We start from the raw sequence: 13,061 nt of genomic DNA, 5'->3' as shown, positions 1-13,061 counted from the left end.
TATGTCACAGTAAGATAGAAGATCCAGATCCACAATGTAAAAACACTCAACTCAAACATAATTTCACAATTATGCAGAATGACCCCTTTCTGTGTGCCCTATTATAATATATATTAGCCTATACTGTTAGATGATGATTATTATTGATGCATTAATATATAAGCAGCATTTTAATGTTGCTGTTTGAGGTAGAGCTCATTGTAACTGCTTTCTACACTGCTGGGTAGTTTACTCTATAACAGTGCAAAATCATATTTTATAAAATGATCACAGGTTACCACACTTTCTGTTGTTGTAAAAACTGTCAGACAATGAAAAAAGTACAATATTTACCATTGAAATGTAGTGGAGTAGAAGTATAAAGTCATACAAAAATGTATATGTTGCTGTCATATTATTGAGTAAACTATAACGTATTGAGTAAATGTACTTTCCACCACTGCTGGGCAAAAAAAGGAAGCACATTTAGGTTTCTGTATATTACTATTTATTCTACTTTTAGAATTGTATTTGAGGTCATAGAAATTAATTAGAGTCAAAATAAGACATATAATATGAAAAAAATTATCAACGTATATATTTTTTTCTGAAGGGTGTGTCTAAATGAACTAGCAAGGCGATAAATTAGAATATTAACAAGTATATGAAGGACTTTATCTATCTCATTAATTAGTTAAGTTTTATCGCAATTTCTTTTCATTTTATTTTGAAGGCTGTGGCCGAGAACGGAAAACCGGAAGCAGTCACAGGATACAGGAAGCGGGGCGCCGCAGTCCAGCCGTTGTAAACTGTAAGTTATCATTTTCTCTAAGATATCTTTCTCCTAAACGATTACAGCGGAGTCAGACATGACTGCGGTAGGACAGGTTGATAAATGTGCGCGGTTTGTAACATCCCGAAGAACACAAATGACAGCCTCTGCTAACCCTTTCCGGCGTTACCAACAGCTTAGCTTAGCCGAAGCTAATGTTTGATGTCAAAGATGTGTCAACAGAGCTGGTGTACCTTTCTCTAAAAACCCACTGACGGGTTGTTTGCTGTGTTGCACCGTGTTTCTGTAACGTTACTAACGATATTCAGGGATGGAAACAGCCGACAGATGGGTTTAATGCGCAGCTGAACCAAACTCCATTTAAATATCTGTCAATTTTAGAAGCGTTGGCGCGTTGTTTGTGGAGGAGAACATGTTTTTGAAGATGTTTTGTTATCTGTGTACTTCTGGTGATTTCGGCTCGTTTGTGGCTCATCAAGTGCTCTTTATTGTCTCGTCTAACCGTGGTTATAACTGCATATACCATAGACGTATCCCTCTCCATCGCTGTTTATCTGTGTTCTGATCTGTCTTTTGCTCGTCTTGTGAGTTGTGTAGTTAGTTTATTCACAGAGTCAGGGTCATATTTTGTAACTTGTTGTCATTTTTTTTGTAATGGAAAAGAAGACCAAACCTAAATCAGAAACCTCTCTCTCCTCCACCCCTCCAACATACAGCGCTGGATACATCTCTCTCTTGGTGTGATCGAGTGAAGCAATTACGATGGTTTGATTGTGATAACATGAAGCAGCACTAGTCTGTGAGAGGAGCATTGCATGCATGAGAGAACCTGCTGTAGTTACTCATTGTCAGGTGGTATGAAGTTTCTCCCGACTTCTATAAACACCGTGCAGTCACTTCCAATATAAATAGATTAACTGGATTTAACACAGCAACAATGATTGCCTATGAAGGGCTCTGTAAAAAAAAAAAAAAAACGTATTGGATTTAACACCTTGCTTATGCTTGAGAAACATTTCTGTTATGTATACAGATGGGAATGAGCAAAAAAAAAAAAGAAAGAGATGATCACACCACATGACCTCGAATGACTCAGCCTTCCACTGATTGGAAAACACTTTGATGGATAAACACGCTGTAGAATACTCTTTTAATTAGGTTTTTTTAAAAAACACAAGTTGTCCATAATATCCATTGATTGTAGATAACAAATTATTGTTTTATATTATGCTCCAATCAATGTTCCATTAAGCAACTTGATTGCAAGTAAACAGTGGTCAACTTTTGTCTCACTGCCACGACTGTGTCAGACAAAGACAGATAATCATCTGAACCAAGTTTTTTTTTTTTTTTGTTCATCATTGGCAGCAATTTGTTGGCATGTTTTGCAAAACTGGCTATCAGCGCTGCTCTTTAGGAATCATTACTTTTTTTTTTAGTGTAACATTCTCTCCGTCTGCTAATTTATAAGCTATGTTAAAGAGGGGATGATGTCCTCTCCTTGCCCCCTGCACTACACTACACAGTGTGTTTATCTCTCATGAGTGAGTGTCAGTTAATTGCTGCATCTGCAACGCTTCCAGGAGTTTTTATGTTAGTTGCTGCTTCTCTTTATTTTAAAATGTGCCTATAAAATATATTGTTATATTTAATATATTGTGTATAAAATGTGTTAAAAATGTGCAACTCAAGGAGATGTATTTCGATTGCTTGTTTTATTCACCCAACAGTCTAAAACCCAAAGATATTTAGTTTGTTGTAAATTACAGAAATGCAACAAATCTTAACATTTAGCAGACTGGAATTTATTAAGTTGCTTCAAATAAATAGATTTGAACTTTTTCCTTCCACCGTATCTTTAAAACCTTGGAACTAAAGGGGGGAGGGGGTTGCATTATGTAAAGACTGCTTTTGCCTTTGACAGTTGAAACTATTTGATCGGTTACAGGAGAACTAGTGGTCGACCAATATGGGTTTTTTTATATTATTATTATTATTATTATATTTAGAGAGCAGCGTGGCCTTTGGTTAATAAATAATGCAGGTATCAAAACAAAGAAAGGGTCATGTAAAATACCATTATCTAACATAATGTATATTCAGCACTAGCCAGTGTCCATGTTCAATTGGATTTGCTGTCGTTTAGGATGGGAGAAACATGTTAACATTTAGAAAAGACGATGGCGACTGAGGAAATGTAGGCAAACGTTTACAGCAGGGTGCATGAGAGTTACAGTACACAGCTCAAAACTAACTTCTGCTGCCGGCTCAAAAAGCCAGATAACGGGCTGTCTGTCATTAAAGTGAACATATTGTGGCGACATTCAGTTGCTTGCAGCATTCTCCGTCATTTATTGGTGAAAATTGTGAGTAGATACTGTACGTGGGTTGACACACCTGGGCCTGACATGGAACTGATCAGATTTAAGTTTGATGTTTGGTCCTAAAAGTGCTTTTTTTTGTTTTTTTTTGTTTGTTGGAGTAAGCAGTTACAACATGAGCTCTTTTGTTTTACAGCTGTTAGTTGCAGCCTACTGGTATGTTATTCTGAAATCAAGTAAACACAATTCAAGCTGAGGTTGCACATACAGCTGTTTTCTAGTAGGTCTTAAGGTTAAGATATTACTTACTTGGAGAACCTTAAGTCGTCCCTGTTCTGATATAGACTCTTCTCTCGGCTCAGCCTCATTAAGTGTAGTGTTTTCAAACAGAACACAGTCGAAGCCGCTATAATCCCTCCTCTTGTGTACTTTTGTCAACTATTATTCTAACACACTTCCTTTAAATAGGCTTTTTCTGGGGGAAACCATACCTTACCGTGTGTGTTTGTTCAACTGATTGATTATATGAGAGAGCCTACAGGAGTAATTGATTGACAGGTCGATTGCAGGCAGGCGCCACGTAGCAGGAATACGTTGTCATTGAGCTCCTCCATCATTTGTGTCGACATCTACGCCGGCAAGTCCTCAGCCTTTCAGCGAGAGCCTACAGAGCTCTGTGTATCTCCTTCTCTTCCCCAAAGTCAGCACTGCTCGGCTGGGGGGTGGCGGGGGCAAGGCTACACTGATCCATTTCCTGCCCCCCCTCTTGGAGCTCTAATTGAAAAATTTGGGTGGCCCTGCTTGTTTGTTTTGGTGGAATGTGGTGGGTTGTGTTTTTTTTTTAGGCTTTTCCTCAGTGCCGCTGCTCTGTAGACTTCGGGGGTGAGTCGAGCGACGGGGGTCAGGCCGAGCCTTGTTTGTGAAGCAGCACTTCTCTCTCACCCCTGTCTGCTCTCTGCAGTCTGCCCCACCTGGTAGCCTCCTCCCTGCTGACAGGCTTGCTGGGCCACTGATTTTCACAGTATGGTTTCTGTGACCCAGTCAGACCTGGACCGTCAGACGGAGGAGCTTTGGGCTGGGAAAACAGGTCACAGCACAGCTCGAAGAGCCAAGCTCAATACTAATGGAGTCAGCTTATGTAGTGCAGATCCTCATCAGAGATATAGAGATTACAGAGTGTCACAATTTGAATTCATTCCTCAGCTTTTCTTGATTTCAGCTTATTGATTGAATGACTTGCTGCTTTTTGCTGTGTTATGTGATAATAAACTGAATATTTAGTCGGACAAAAAAACAATTTTAAGATATGCTACATGCATTTTTAACTCTTTCCTGACACTGATTTTTATAGACAAAATGATTATTCGAGTCAAGTAAAATATTGTTTATTTCAGCCCTAGTTGATTACTTAATTAGTCAATTCCCAAAACAATAATCAACAACTTGGATGATTGATTATGCCTTGTAGTTATCAAAAATGTAAGTTGCTGTTTTTCTTGTTTCACACTGTAAACTGAATACCTTTCAGGTTTTGTACTGTTGGTTGACTGACTTGGTCGGACAAAACGAGCACCTATTTTTTAAAATAATTCGACTCAGTTGTCAGAAAAATACTCTGCAGCAGTTCTGATAGTCTGTTAACCATGCAGTGCCAAACAGTCACTGGTTTCAGCTGACAAATGTAAGAAAATGTGTTTTTAGTCTTCTGTGATAGTAAATTCAACATTTGGGGGGTTCTGTACTGTTGGCCAGACAAAACAAGCAAGTTTGAAGACTTCAACCTGGGCTCTGGGAAATTGCCTTTTTTTTAACATTTGTCAATATTTTCTGACCATTTACTGAACAAACAATTCATGATTAATTGAGACAATAATTGGCAGATTAGCTGCATCCTTTATAAACAGTCAATTAATAGAAAAAGCAATCAGCAGATTCGTAAGTGTAATATTATTAATTAGTTTGCAACCTTGAATAAAAGGGTTGATTTGGATCGTAAGCAATAATGTTTGTATAAATCGTGATAGTATGTGACGAGGATGGTTCTCACGCTGGTGGTTTTTATGTAAAGCAGCTGGGGCAGCAGTGTTACAGCCCAGGCTCATGAAGGTTCAAATCTCTCCATTTCGCCATGTCATTGGGCAAAGCCGCCTGTCTCCAGTCTCTTAATCCTCTGAAAACATCTTGCTGCATTCGCAAGCCTATACTTCACATTTCTGTTTATTGTTCCGGGATTTTTATATGGGAAATTGGGGACTTCACTTCGTTAGGCCTTACTCTGAAAAAGCACTTGAGACTGACAAACAAACAAACAGGACAGCCATAAAGATAACAAAGCCTGTGGGCAGACATCATGATGGTCGGATAGTGAGCCCAGAGGCTTCACATCTGATCATTGTGTCCTCTTTTCTCTGTCACGGAAGACTCTCCATGAAGGCTGGAGAAGCTGACTCACTGTGGAAGAACTCGGTGACTGGACAGTGGTCGCAGCATCTGTTTTCAAACAGAACCTGCACAGTTCACGTTATTTATGATGCATTTATGTGGAATATGATACGGCTGAGACATATTATGGTCAATTTCTGGCTATCGGCTACATTGCCCTCTCCACATCTTTAGAGGCGTGCGGTGGTGGCCTGGGTGTGAGCGAACACTGTGGAGGATTGTTAAAAGCTTCGCCCCAGCCTGTGTGATCAGACCACTCATCTCAGGCTGGGTGATGTTTGGCCCGCTCTGTCCATTCAGAGGAGGTTGGGGGGGGGTCTTTGATGGAATCTGGTGTTTGTGTAATGTTGGGGAGCACGGAGTGAAATGGTGTTAGTGTGTGTGTGTTGGGGGGGGTTCTGAGCCGCCGGCATAGTGACTTAGCTGCTCTGATGGAAGACGGAGGGGGTGAGGGTGATGAACTGTCTAAATGGGTCCCTTTGTGCCCCCTAAACCCATTACACTCTCTCTTACACACACACACACACACACACACACACACACACACACACACACACACACACACACACACACACTTGCCAATCACTGCCATATGCAAGTCACCTTTGAGCTCAGAGCAGCAGATGATCTAAGGTATGAGCGTCTCATTCATGTGGCAGCAGCGTGTGGGGCGGGTAGATAGATTCTCACGTCTGTGATGCCGCAGAGAGTTTGTCATGTTTCCAACTTGTTGAAATAAAAAGCTAAACCAAAGGTCAGAGTTTGGAGGAGTTTGTGTGTGTGTGTGTGTGTGTGTGTGTGTGTGTGTGTGTGTGTGTGTGTGTGTGTGTGTGTGTGTGTGTGTGTGTGTGTGTGTGTGTGTGTGTGTGAGATCTGAGTGGAGGTTTTAACCCCTGACACTTGATTTTTGTTGCATTATTTGGAAGACTATTAAGATTCTTGTCATACAGACCAGATGTTTGTCTTTGGTGTACGTTCTCTTTATTTGATAGGACACAGTGGAGAATGAGGGGGGGTAACATGCAACAAAGCCCCCTGATTTGAACCAGAGGCACTGTAATTACGTTGCTGGAGTCGTACATTAAGTTGGGTGATCATTCTAGATCTGCAGCTCACAAATATGATCATTTCTGATTAATTCTAATTTGTATAAATTATTTGTTTATTGTACAAAATGTTGAAAAATATCCATTAAAATTTCTAAAGTACCAAAAATACTCAATTTATAATTAAGAAATCCTCATATTGTCGACGCAGCAAAGGTTGGGCATGTTTGCCTTTATGAATAACTTTAACAAATATGATTATACTGTGTATGAAGTAATTAATCCCCTATTAGTTTAAATTCTAGATAATTTGATGTTATTGTCCATCGACTTTTAGTGGAATCATATCGTGTTGATAAGATTGTTTTTGTGAAATTCTGAGCATATTATAATTAAAATACTTGCAAAATGAGTCGCTGTGACTTTTGTCTGTACTGGACAACAGTGAAAGACACTTAATGGGAATCAACATAAATTATATTATTTTATATGTTAATTGTCCTTTTTATTTTATTATTAGAAACATTTTTTAATATGTTGATACTGATTTCAATCATATAAGTAAATCTTTATTCGCTGTTTAGTAATTTATTGCAGTATTATTTAGTTGCAGCAACAATTGAGCAATACTATTCATCACAACCAATTAAAAATGATATATTTCTATATTGAAAATGTAGTTGTCTGTTTACCGTAAATGCTCTTCCCTGCAGGCCACTTAATCAAAGTGAGCTTAAAACAAACGCGTGTGATGGGGCATACAGTATACCAGTGAACAGGGAACATTTCATTTGATGCACGAGAGCCTGTACTCGAAGCGCAAAGCATCAATATCACAAGCTCCATTCATTTCATAATATATATTGTGATTTTGAAGTGGCTTTCTTATATAGTAGTCCTTTCCGATGTGTGCAGCTACCTTGTTTTAACTCCAGTAGCAGGGGAAAATCAACCACATGTCCTAATCTGAAAATCTGTCTGCATGACACTATCAAGTCACCAGCAAGTACAGTGGGACTGATCTCAGTCTTTCCTTTTTTATGACAAAGAAATCCATTGCTGCCATCTAGCCCAGACCATTGAGCACAGCATTTTTTTTTAGGGTTGGAAATTAAATGGTTTCATGTGACGGGAAGATTTGTTTAGAGCTTTAATGAAAAGTCTTTCCTTTGTGTCCGCGCACTGCAGCACAAAGCCAAGACGAGGGTTGCCGCTTATTAGCAGCGCTGCAAGAAGATCCCAAGCCTCAGACTTCCACAGCTACCACACAGATTAGAGCCAACCCTGCTGTTTGTTAGTCAGCCTCCAAGGAAAACAAACCTGCCTTTTTAGCTCTATTACCAGAGAGAGAGAGAGAGAGGGGGGTGGGGGCTGGGGGCTGGGGGCTAACGGCATCATGGTTGGAAGAGAATCGAGTGAGAGAAAAAGGGGCTAAATCTGGTTGTGTGTTGTCATTGATTAAATTTAGCCTTCGCAGTACGACATGGCTTGACACATGTTGGAAGAAAGTGGGGTGTATATAATCTTATGGGGATCCTCTGATGCCCCCTAGAGGTTCATACCTTTATACCTCTTGTGGAAAAATGGAGCCTACCTCATGAGTTTCCAGTCGGAGCTTTAGAAACCTCTCCTTTTGTTTTCCTCTTCACGCTACTTTTAGGAAAAATTCATTCATTTAGTCTGTATAAAGTTATAGTTTCTATTACCTCGTTTACAGGGTATTTGTGATGGTGTGTGACATGAGACTTGTGTACGAGTCCCCTTTAGTTTCTGCGTGACTTGGTGTGCGTGTGTGTGTGTGTGTGTGTGTGTGTGTGTGTGTGTGTGCGCGCGCTGGTGTTATAGAGAGGGGTCTGGGCAGTGTTCCCGTGTCCATGCACAGCCCCCAGAGTAAAGTAAACACAGCGGCTCTTTTCTCATCCCAGCCGTCAGCAGGCTCTCCCCAGGCCCGCGCCAGAGACCACACACCCAGACCACACACACACACACACACACACACACACACACACACACACACACACACACACACACACATATACACACACTGCCCAGACCTCTCCGCAGATCCTTCCACATACTCGCATACACACAGACCACACAACACCAGCTCGGGCCCCTCGCACGCAACCTAGCTGAGCTGTCATTCTGCCCAGCGTGTGTGTGTGTGTATATGTGTGTGTGTGTGTGTGGGCAGGCTATCTGCATGTTTGTGCACGTGTATTTCCAAGATGAGGGGGGTGGGATAGGCTAGAAACACTCCTGGAAGCAGAATCAGAATTGGACAAAATAAAGATCCCAATCCTCTGCCCCCTCGCCGCTCGCCGCTCCCACTCTAAACATATGGGATTGATGAGGGATATGCCAAGCTCTTGTTTTAGGCCTGTTAACCTCTTATCTTCTTCATGTCAGATACATAGCCCCTCCATTTCCTCTGACAAGCGCAGGGCAGCAGCAACAACATGAGGTAAATGCCGTTGGAGTTAACTCTGGGATGTCAGGGGGGGGGGGCAGAAAGGTTCTTACTCTCAGAGGTTTCTAGGTCAATACATGTGCTGCTGTCCCACTGCAAGGCCCGCTTTGTTATGCTTCGGTGTTTATGGTGTGCCATGTGCCATACTTTGAATTCCAACAATTTTAAAATAGTTTAAGGACGCTGTAATGGAAATCTGAGGTCGGCAAATATTCAGCATTAAAATTGTGAGCTGGTGGTTTAAAGGAGGTTTTTATATAGTTAGTACCGAAACTTTTAATTTCTGAACTGATTTGTCAATAAGTTAATCACTCGAAAATGTACTGACAATCATTTTGGTAATGGATTAAAGTTTTCCAACCCTTTTATTTGGCTCCGTACCCCAATTTTGTGTTATTTTTGTGACCCCGAGCTATTTAAAGTAAATGTCTCTTTTCTATTGGATACTTTTAAAATGGCAAAAAAAGAAAATGCCTACATTCTTCCCCAGGTCTTCCTCACCTGTACAATCTATCTATCTATACAGCTCTGCCATAAATTCTACCCTTAAAAAGTTTATGATGTTCAGTTTTGTTGACATTGTTAAGAATGTGAATGTGGTGGTGTGGTACTGGACTACTTATGTTGTTTTTTATTGATTATTATACATTTTTTTTGTGCTTTACATTTACATACAGGAGGACAGAATATTTAAAAACATGTCAATGTAATTTTGAACCAACTCTATCACCACGTCAACACAAACCGAACATTATGGTCGTTGTAAAAGTAGACTTTATGGCAGAACTGTTGCCTTGGGTTGTGCAGGTGTCCCTAATAAAGTGGCCACTGAGTGCAGAGCAAAATACGTCGACTGGTGTTTATTTGAGCTCACCATGTCTGACGAGATAGTTGTGCTTGCATATGGCGCTGCAGACTTAAGTCAGAGGCCCTCTGTGTATACGACTTCACCAAATGCCAAGTTGCATCAAAGAGCAGTCCTGTGAAATATGTTCGCAACTTACGATTATTTTCAGTATTGATTGGGGAATGACTTGATAAATGAATTAATTGTTTGGTCTGTAAAATGTCAGTCCAAAGTGGGGTCTTCAGACAGAACAATTCAAAACCCCCCAAATATCTAAACTGTAAAGAAAAGCAGAAAATCCTGAACTAAAAAAACAGGCGATGTTTAGCATGCCAGTGTCTATTTAAATTTCTGTTGATTGATTAATCAACCAAGTGTTGCTCCATTAAATGTGAAGGTTCATAAAGCTCAAGGGTCATGTCACATTTCATGATTCAGGCAATACATTTTTTTAACATGTCTTTCTTTTTAAATTATTATTTAGCTTGAAAGTTTGATTTAAATTAACTTAATATTTACTAAAAAAGAAATCAATTTCTTTCTTTTTTTAAAGTTATTTTAATGCAACCCTGTTTGCATATCAGGTGATCCCATTGGGGTTTTGACCCCAAGGTTGGGAATGGACGGACTAATCGTTCAAGCCATTTATCAAAGACAAATGCCAAACACTGTCCCAGCTTCTCAAATGTGAGGATTATCTACTTTTCTCTGTTTTATGTCATTGTGAACTTGATTATGTTTGGGTTTTACACTGCTGATCACACTAAACTAGCAATCTGACAATGTATCCTTGCTCTTTTGAAACATTTTAATAATAATAATAAAACTACAAGTTCAAAGAATACAAAAAAGCAATAGATTAATTAATTATTGGAATAATCACATCTTTCAGCCCCCTGTTTATAGCTCTTGGTGCTTGCATTGGCCGCTGAAGGGGTTAAAACTGATTTTCTTTTTACAGGAAAGTCTCTTTAACAAGTAGACTAATCAATGTTGTGCTCTGTCAGTTTTGATTTCCTTTGATATTTTGGCATGCCCGTTGGCTCTTGGAAGTCTTCTTGCACCTCAGTTGTACACCTACACTTAATCAGTGACCATATAACTGTGCAAAGGGTTACCACCGTGAACTTGTTACAGGTCCGGTCCGTGTGAACTCCTGCATTGTTTGTGGAGAACGTGTTTTGGCTGCGGAGCAAAAGGGCGGAAGCCTCGCTCAAGCTGCTTCAGAGAGTCTAGATTGGTCAGCCTTTTTTTTCAGACCTGGCAGTAATTTATTAGCAAACATCTGTGCTGCTGAAATACATCCTTTCATTTTTTCATTTGGAATCTTTTCCCCTGCTCTGCTCAGCCCCAACATGAACTGATTTGCATGGGCGCTCCTTCATTGGTACCATAATCTGCACTGTATTGTGTGGGCTTATGTGGAATGATTGGGGGAGTCCAGGTTTATTTATCCTTCGCTGTGAGGTTTACATTCTTCCTTTCCTCCCTGCTCTCTGTCTGCTCCTTTACTCTTGGCTCCCTTTTCTATTTTTCCTATTATCTGAGAGATAACTGCTGCAATGCATACGTTGTTTGGAGACCTCCAGGGTGGGAAATTACTAGCTGCCAGCCAAAATGCTGCTCATATTTTGCTGTCCCTCAGTCTGTTCTTAAAACCTAAATATGTGGCTGCCTGGTAACTCTGTGAAAGCGGCTGGTGAATTTTAGAAAATAATTTACCTTATTTATTATTCGGAGAGGCTTGTGGGTTCCACAGCTACGGTTCCATGTTGACATAGAGATTATTTTTCCATCCCCTTTTTAAGACCTGGTGGTTATTGTTTACTGCAGATAATTCCAATAGATTTGGGTGTTTTTATGTAGCCGTTGTTAAAATGTTTGTCCTTTCTTACAGCTGTAAGTAGCCTGTATTACAGAGCTATAACTAATGATTATTTTCACTGTCAGTTGGATTTCTTTCATTTCAGTCTGCAACCAGCAAATGATTTCACTTAATAATTCACCTAAACATTTACCGGTTATTGAAACCCTTCATTCATTTTCTCTAAATACACAAATGTAATGATACTCTGATCATTTTTGCACCAATGCTTCATTATTAGACATTGTTAATTGAAATGTAAGTGTGTGCTTTATTGAGTTTTGTGTTACTCACAACGTCCTCCCTCTGCCTGTTTTTTTCCACGTCCAGGTCGACCCAGTGTTCCCGTCTGCCTCAGGTCACCATGTCTCGTGCCCGTCAGCCCCCGCTGGTCACAGGCATCTCGCCCAAGGAGGGTGCGGCTTGGACCAAAGTCACCATCCGTGGAGAAAACCTGGGCACGGGCCCAGCCGACCTCATCGGTAATACATTTATAACCACATGACTAACCACACGCACAGCTCTGTCTTGGTAAAATGTTGTCTTTTCTAAGTTTGTTTAATTTTTTAAAATACATTTCTGCTCGGCGATATTTGTATTCACGGGGAATAAAAGACATCCATATTCATCCTTTAACTAGCTTTCTTAATAAAATATATATGCAAGTATATAAACTAATGTATCAAGATAAATATACTGAACAGTAAACATGTATTTTTTAAATTAGCAGACAGATATAAATACACTGGTGTAAGATGTCAACACTTAATGCAATTAACATTTCTTTGTTTTATCATAAATAATAATTCTTATTTGATTATTTTTATTCTTTGTCTCTCTCTGTGGTAGTCACTTTTGTTGGAAAAGACACAATGAGTAAATTCAGCTGCTTTATTTTTGTCATTTCATTTCTGCTCTGGTATGTGGACTATTTAGTAACTTAAGTCATATTAACTGATTTTATTAACTGATCCATCAACAAACCACAGCGACCCCTTTTTTAAACAGGCTGGTCTAAGGTTTGTTTTTGTTTATATGATACATGAGTGGACAGGACGCCTGATTCTTTTCCCCCATCACTTTTTCATCATTCAGGTTTTACTTTCATGTCAATTTAATAAGTAGAGTAAAAGAATACTATCTAAACTCATATAAGTTAAATATGTCAACCATTTTTGTAGAGAAAATTTGTTTAATTTCATAAACATCAGCAATAGTTAACTCTTAATTTAAACTGGCTGTATACATACATTTTTAAAGTGTTTAAATATATGCTGCATTCTAACAAATATTTTCTAA

At 39.5% G+C, this 13,061-nt stretch overlaps 1 protein-coding gene across 2 annotated transcripts in view; it reads left to right on the top strand.

The window, feature by feature from the left end:
• The first annotated feature begins 701 nt into the window (after positions 1 to 701).
• The window catches only part of exoc2 (exocyst complex component 2), a 49,460-nt gene continuing 37,100 nt past the window's right edge, over positions 702 to 13,061 (top strand). For both annotated transcript variants that reach the window (XM_051377876.1, XM_051377875.1), the window contains exons 1-2: positions 702 to 790; positions 12,093 to 12,244. In XM_051377876.1, coding sequence (XP_051233836.1) covers positions 12,127 to 12,244 — 118 coding nt within the window. In that variant the 5' untranslated portion in view covers positions 702 to 790; positions 12,093 to 12,126. The remainder of the gene's footprint in view (positions 791 to 12,092; positions 12,245 to 13,061) is intronic.

The sequence above is a fragment of the Dicentrarchus labrax genome, unplaced genomic scaffold, assembly GCF_905237075.1.
Source record: "Dicentrarchus labrax unplaced genomic scaffold, dlabrax2021, whole genome shotgun sequence".
NCBI lineage: Eukaryota > Metazoa > Chordata > Actinopteri > Moronidae > Dicentrarchus > Dicentrarchus labrax.
The sequence above is the reverse complement of the archived record's forward strand: the minus strand, read 5'-3'. Positions and strand labels throughout refer to the sequence as shown.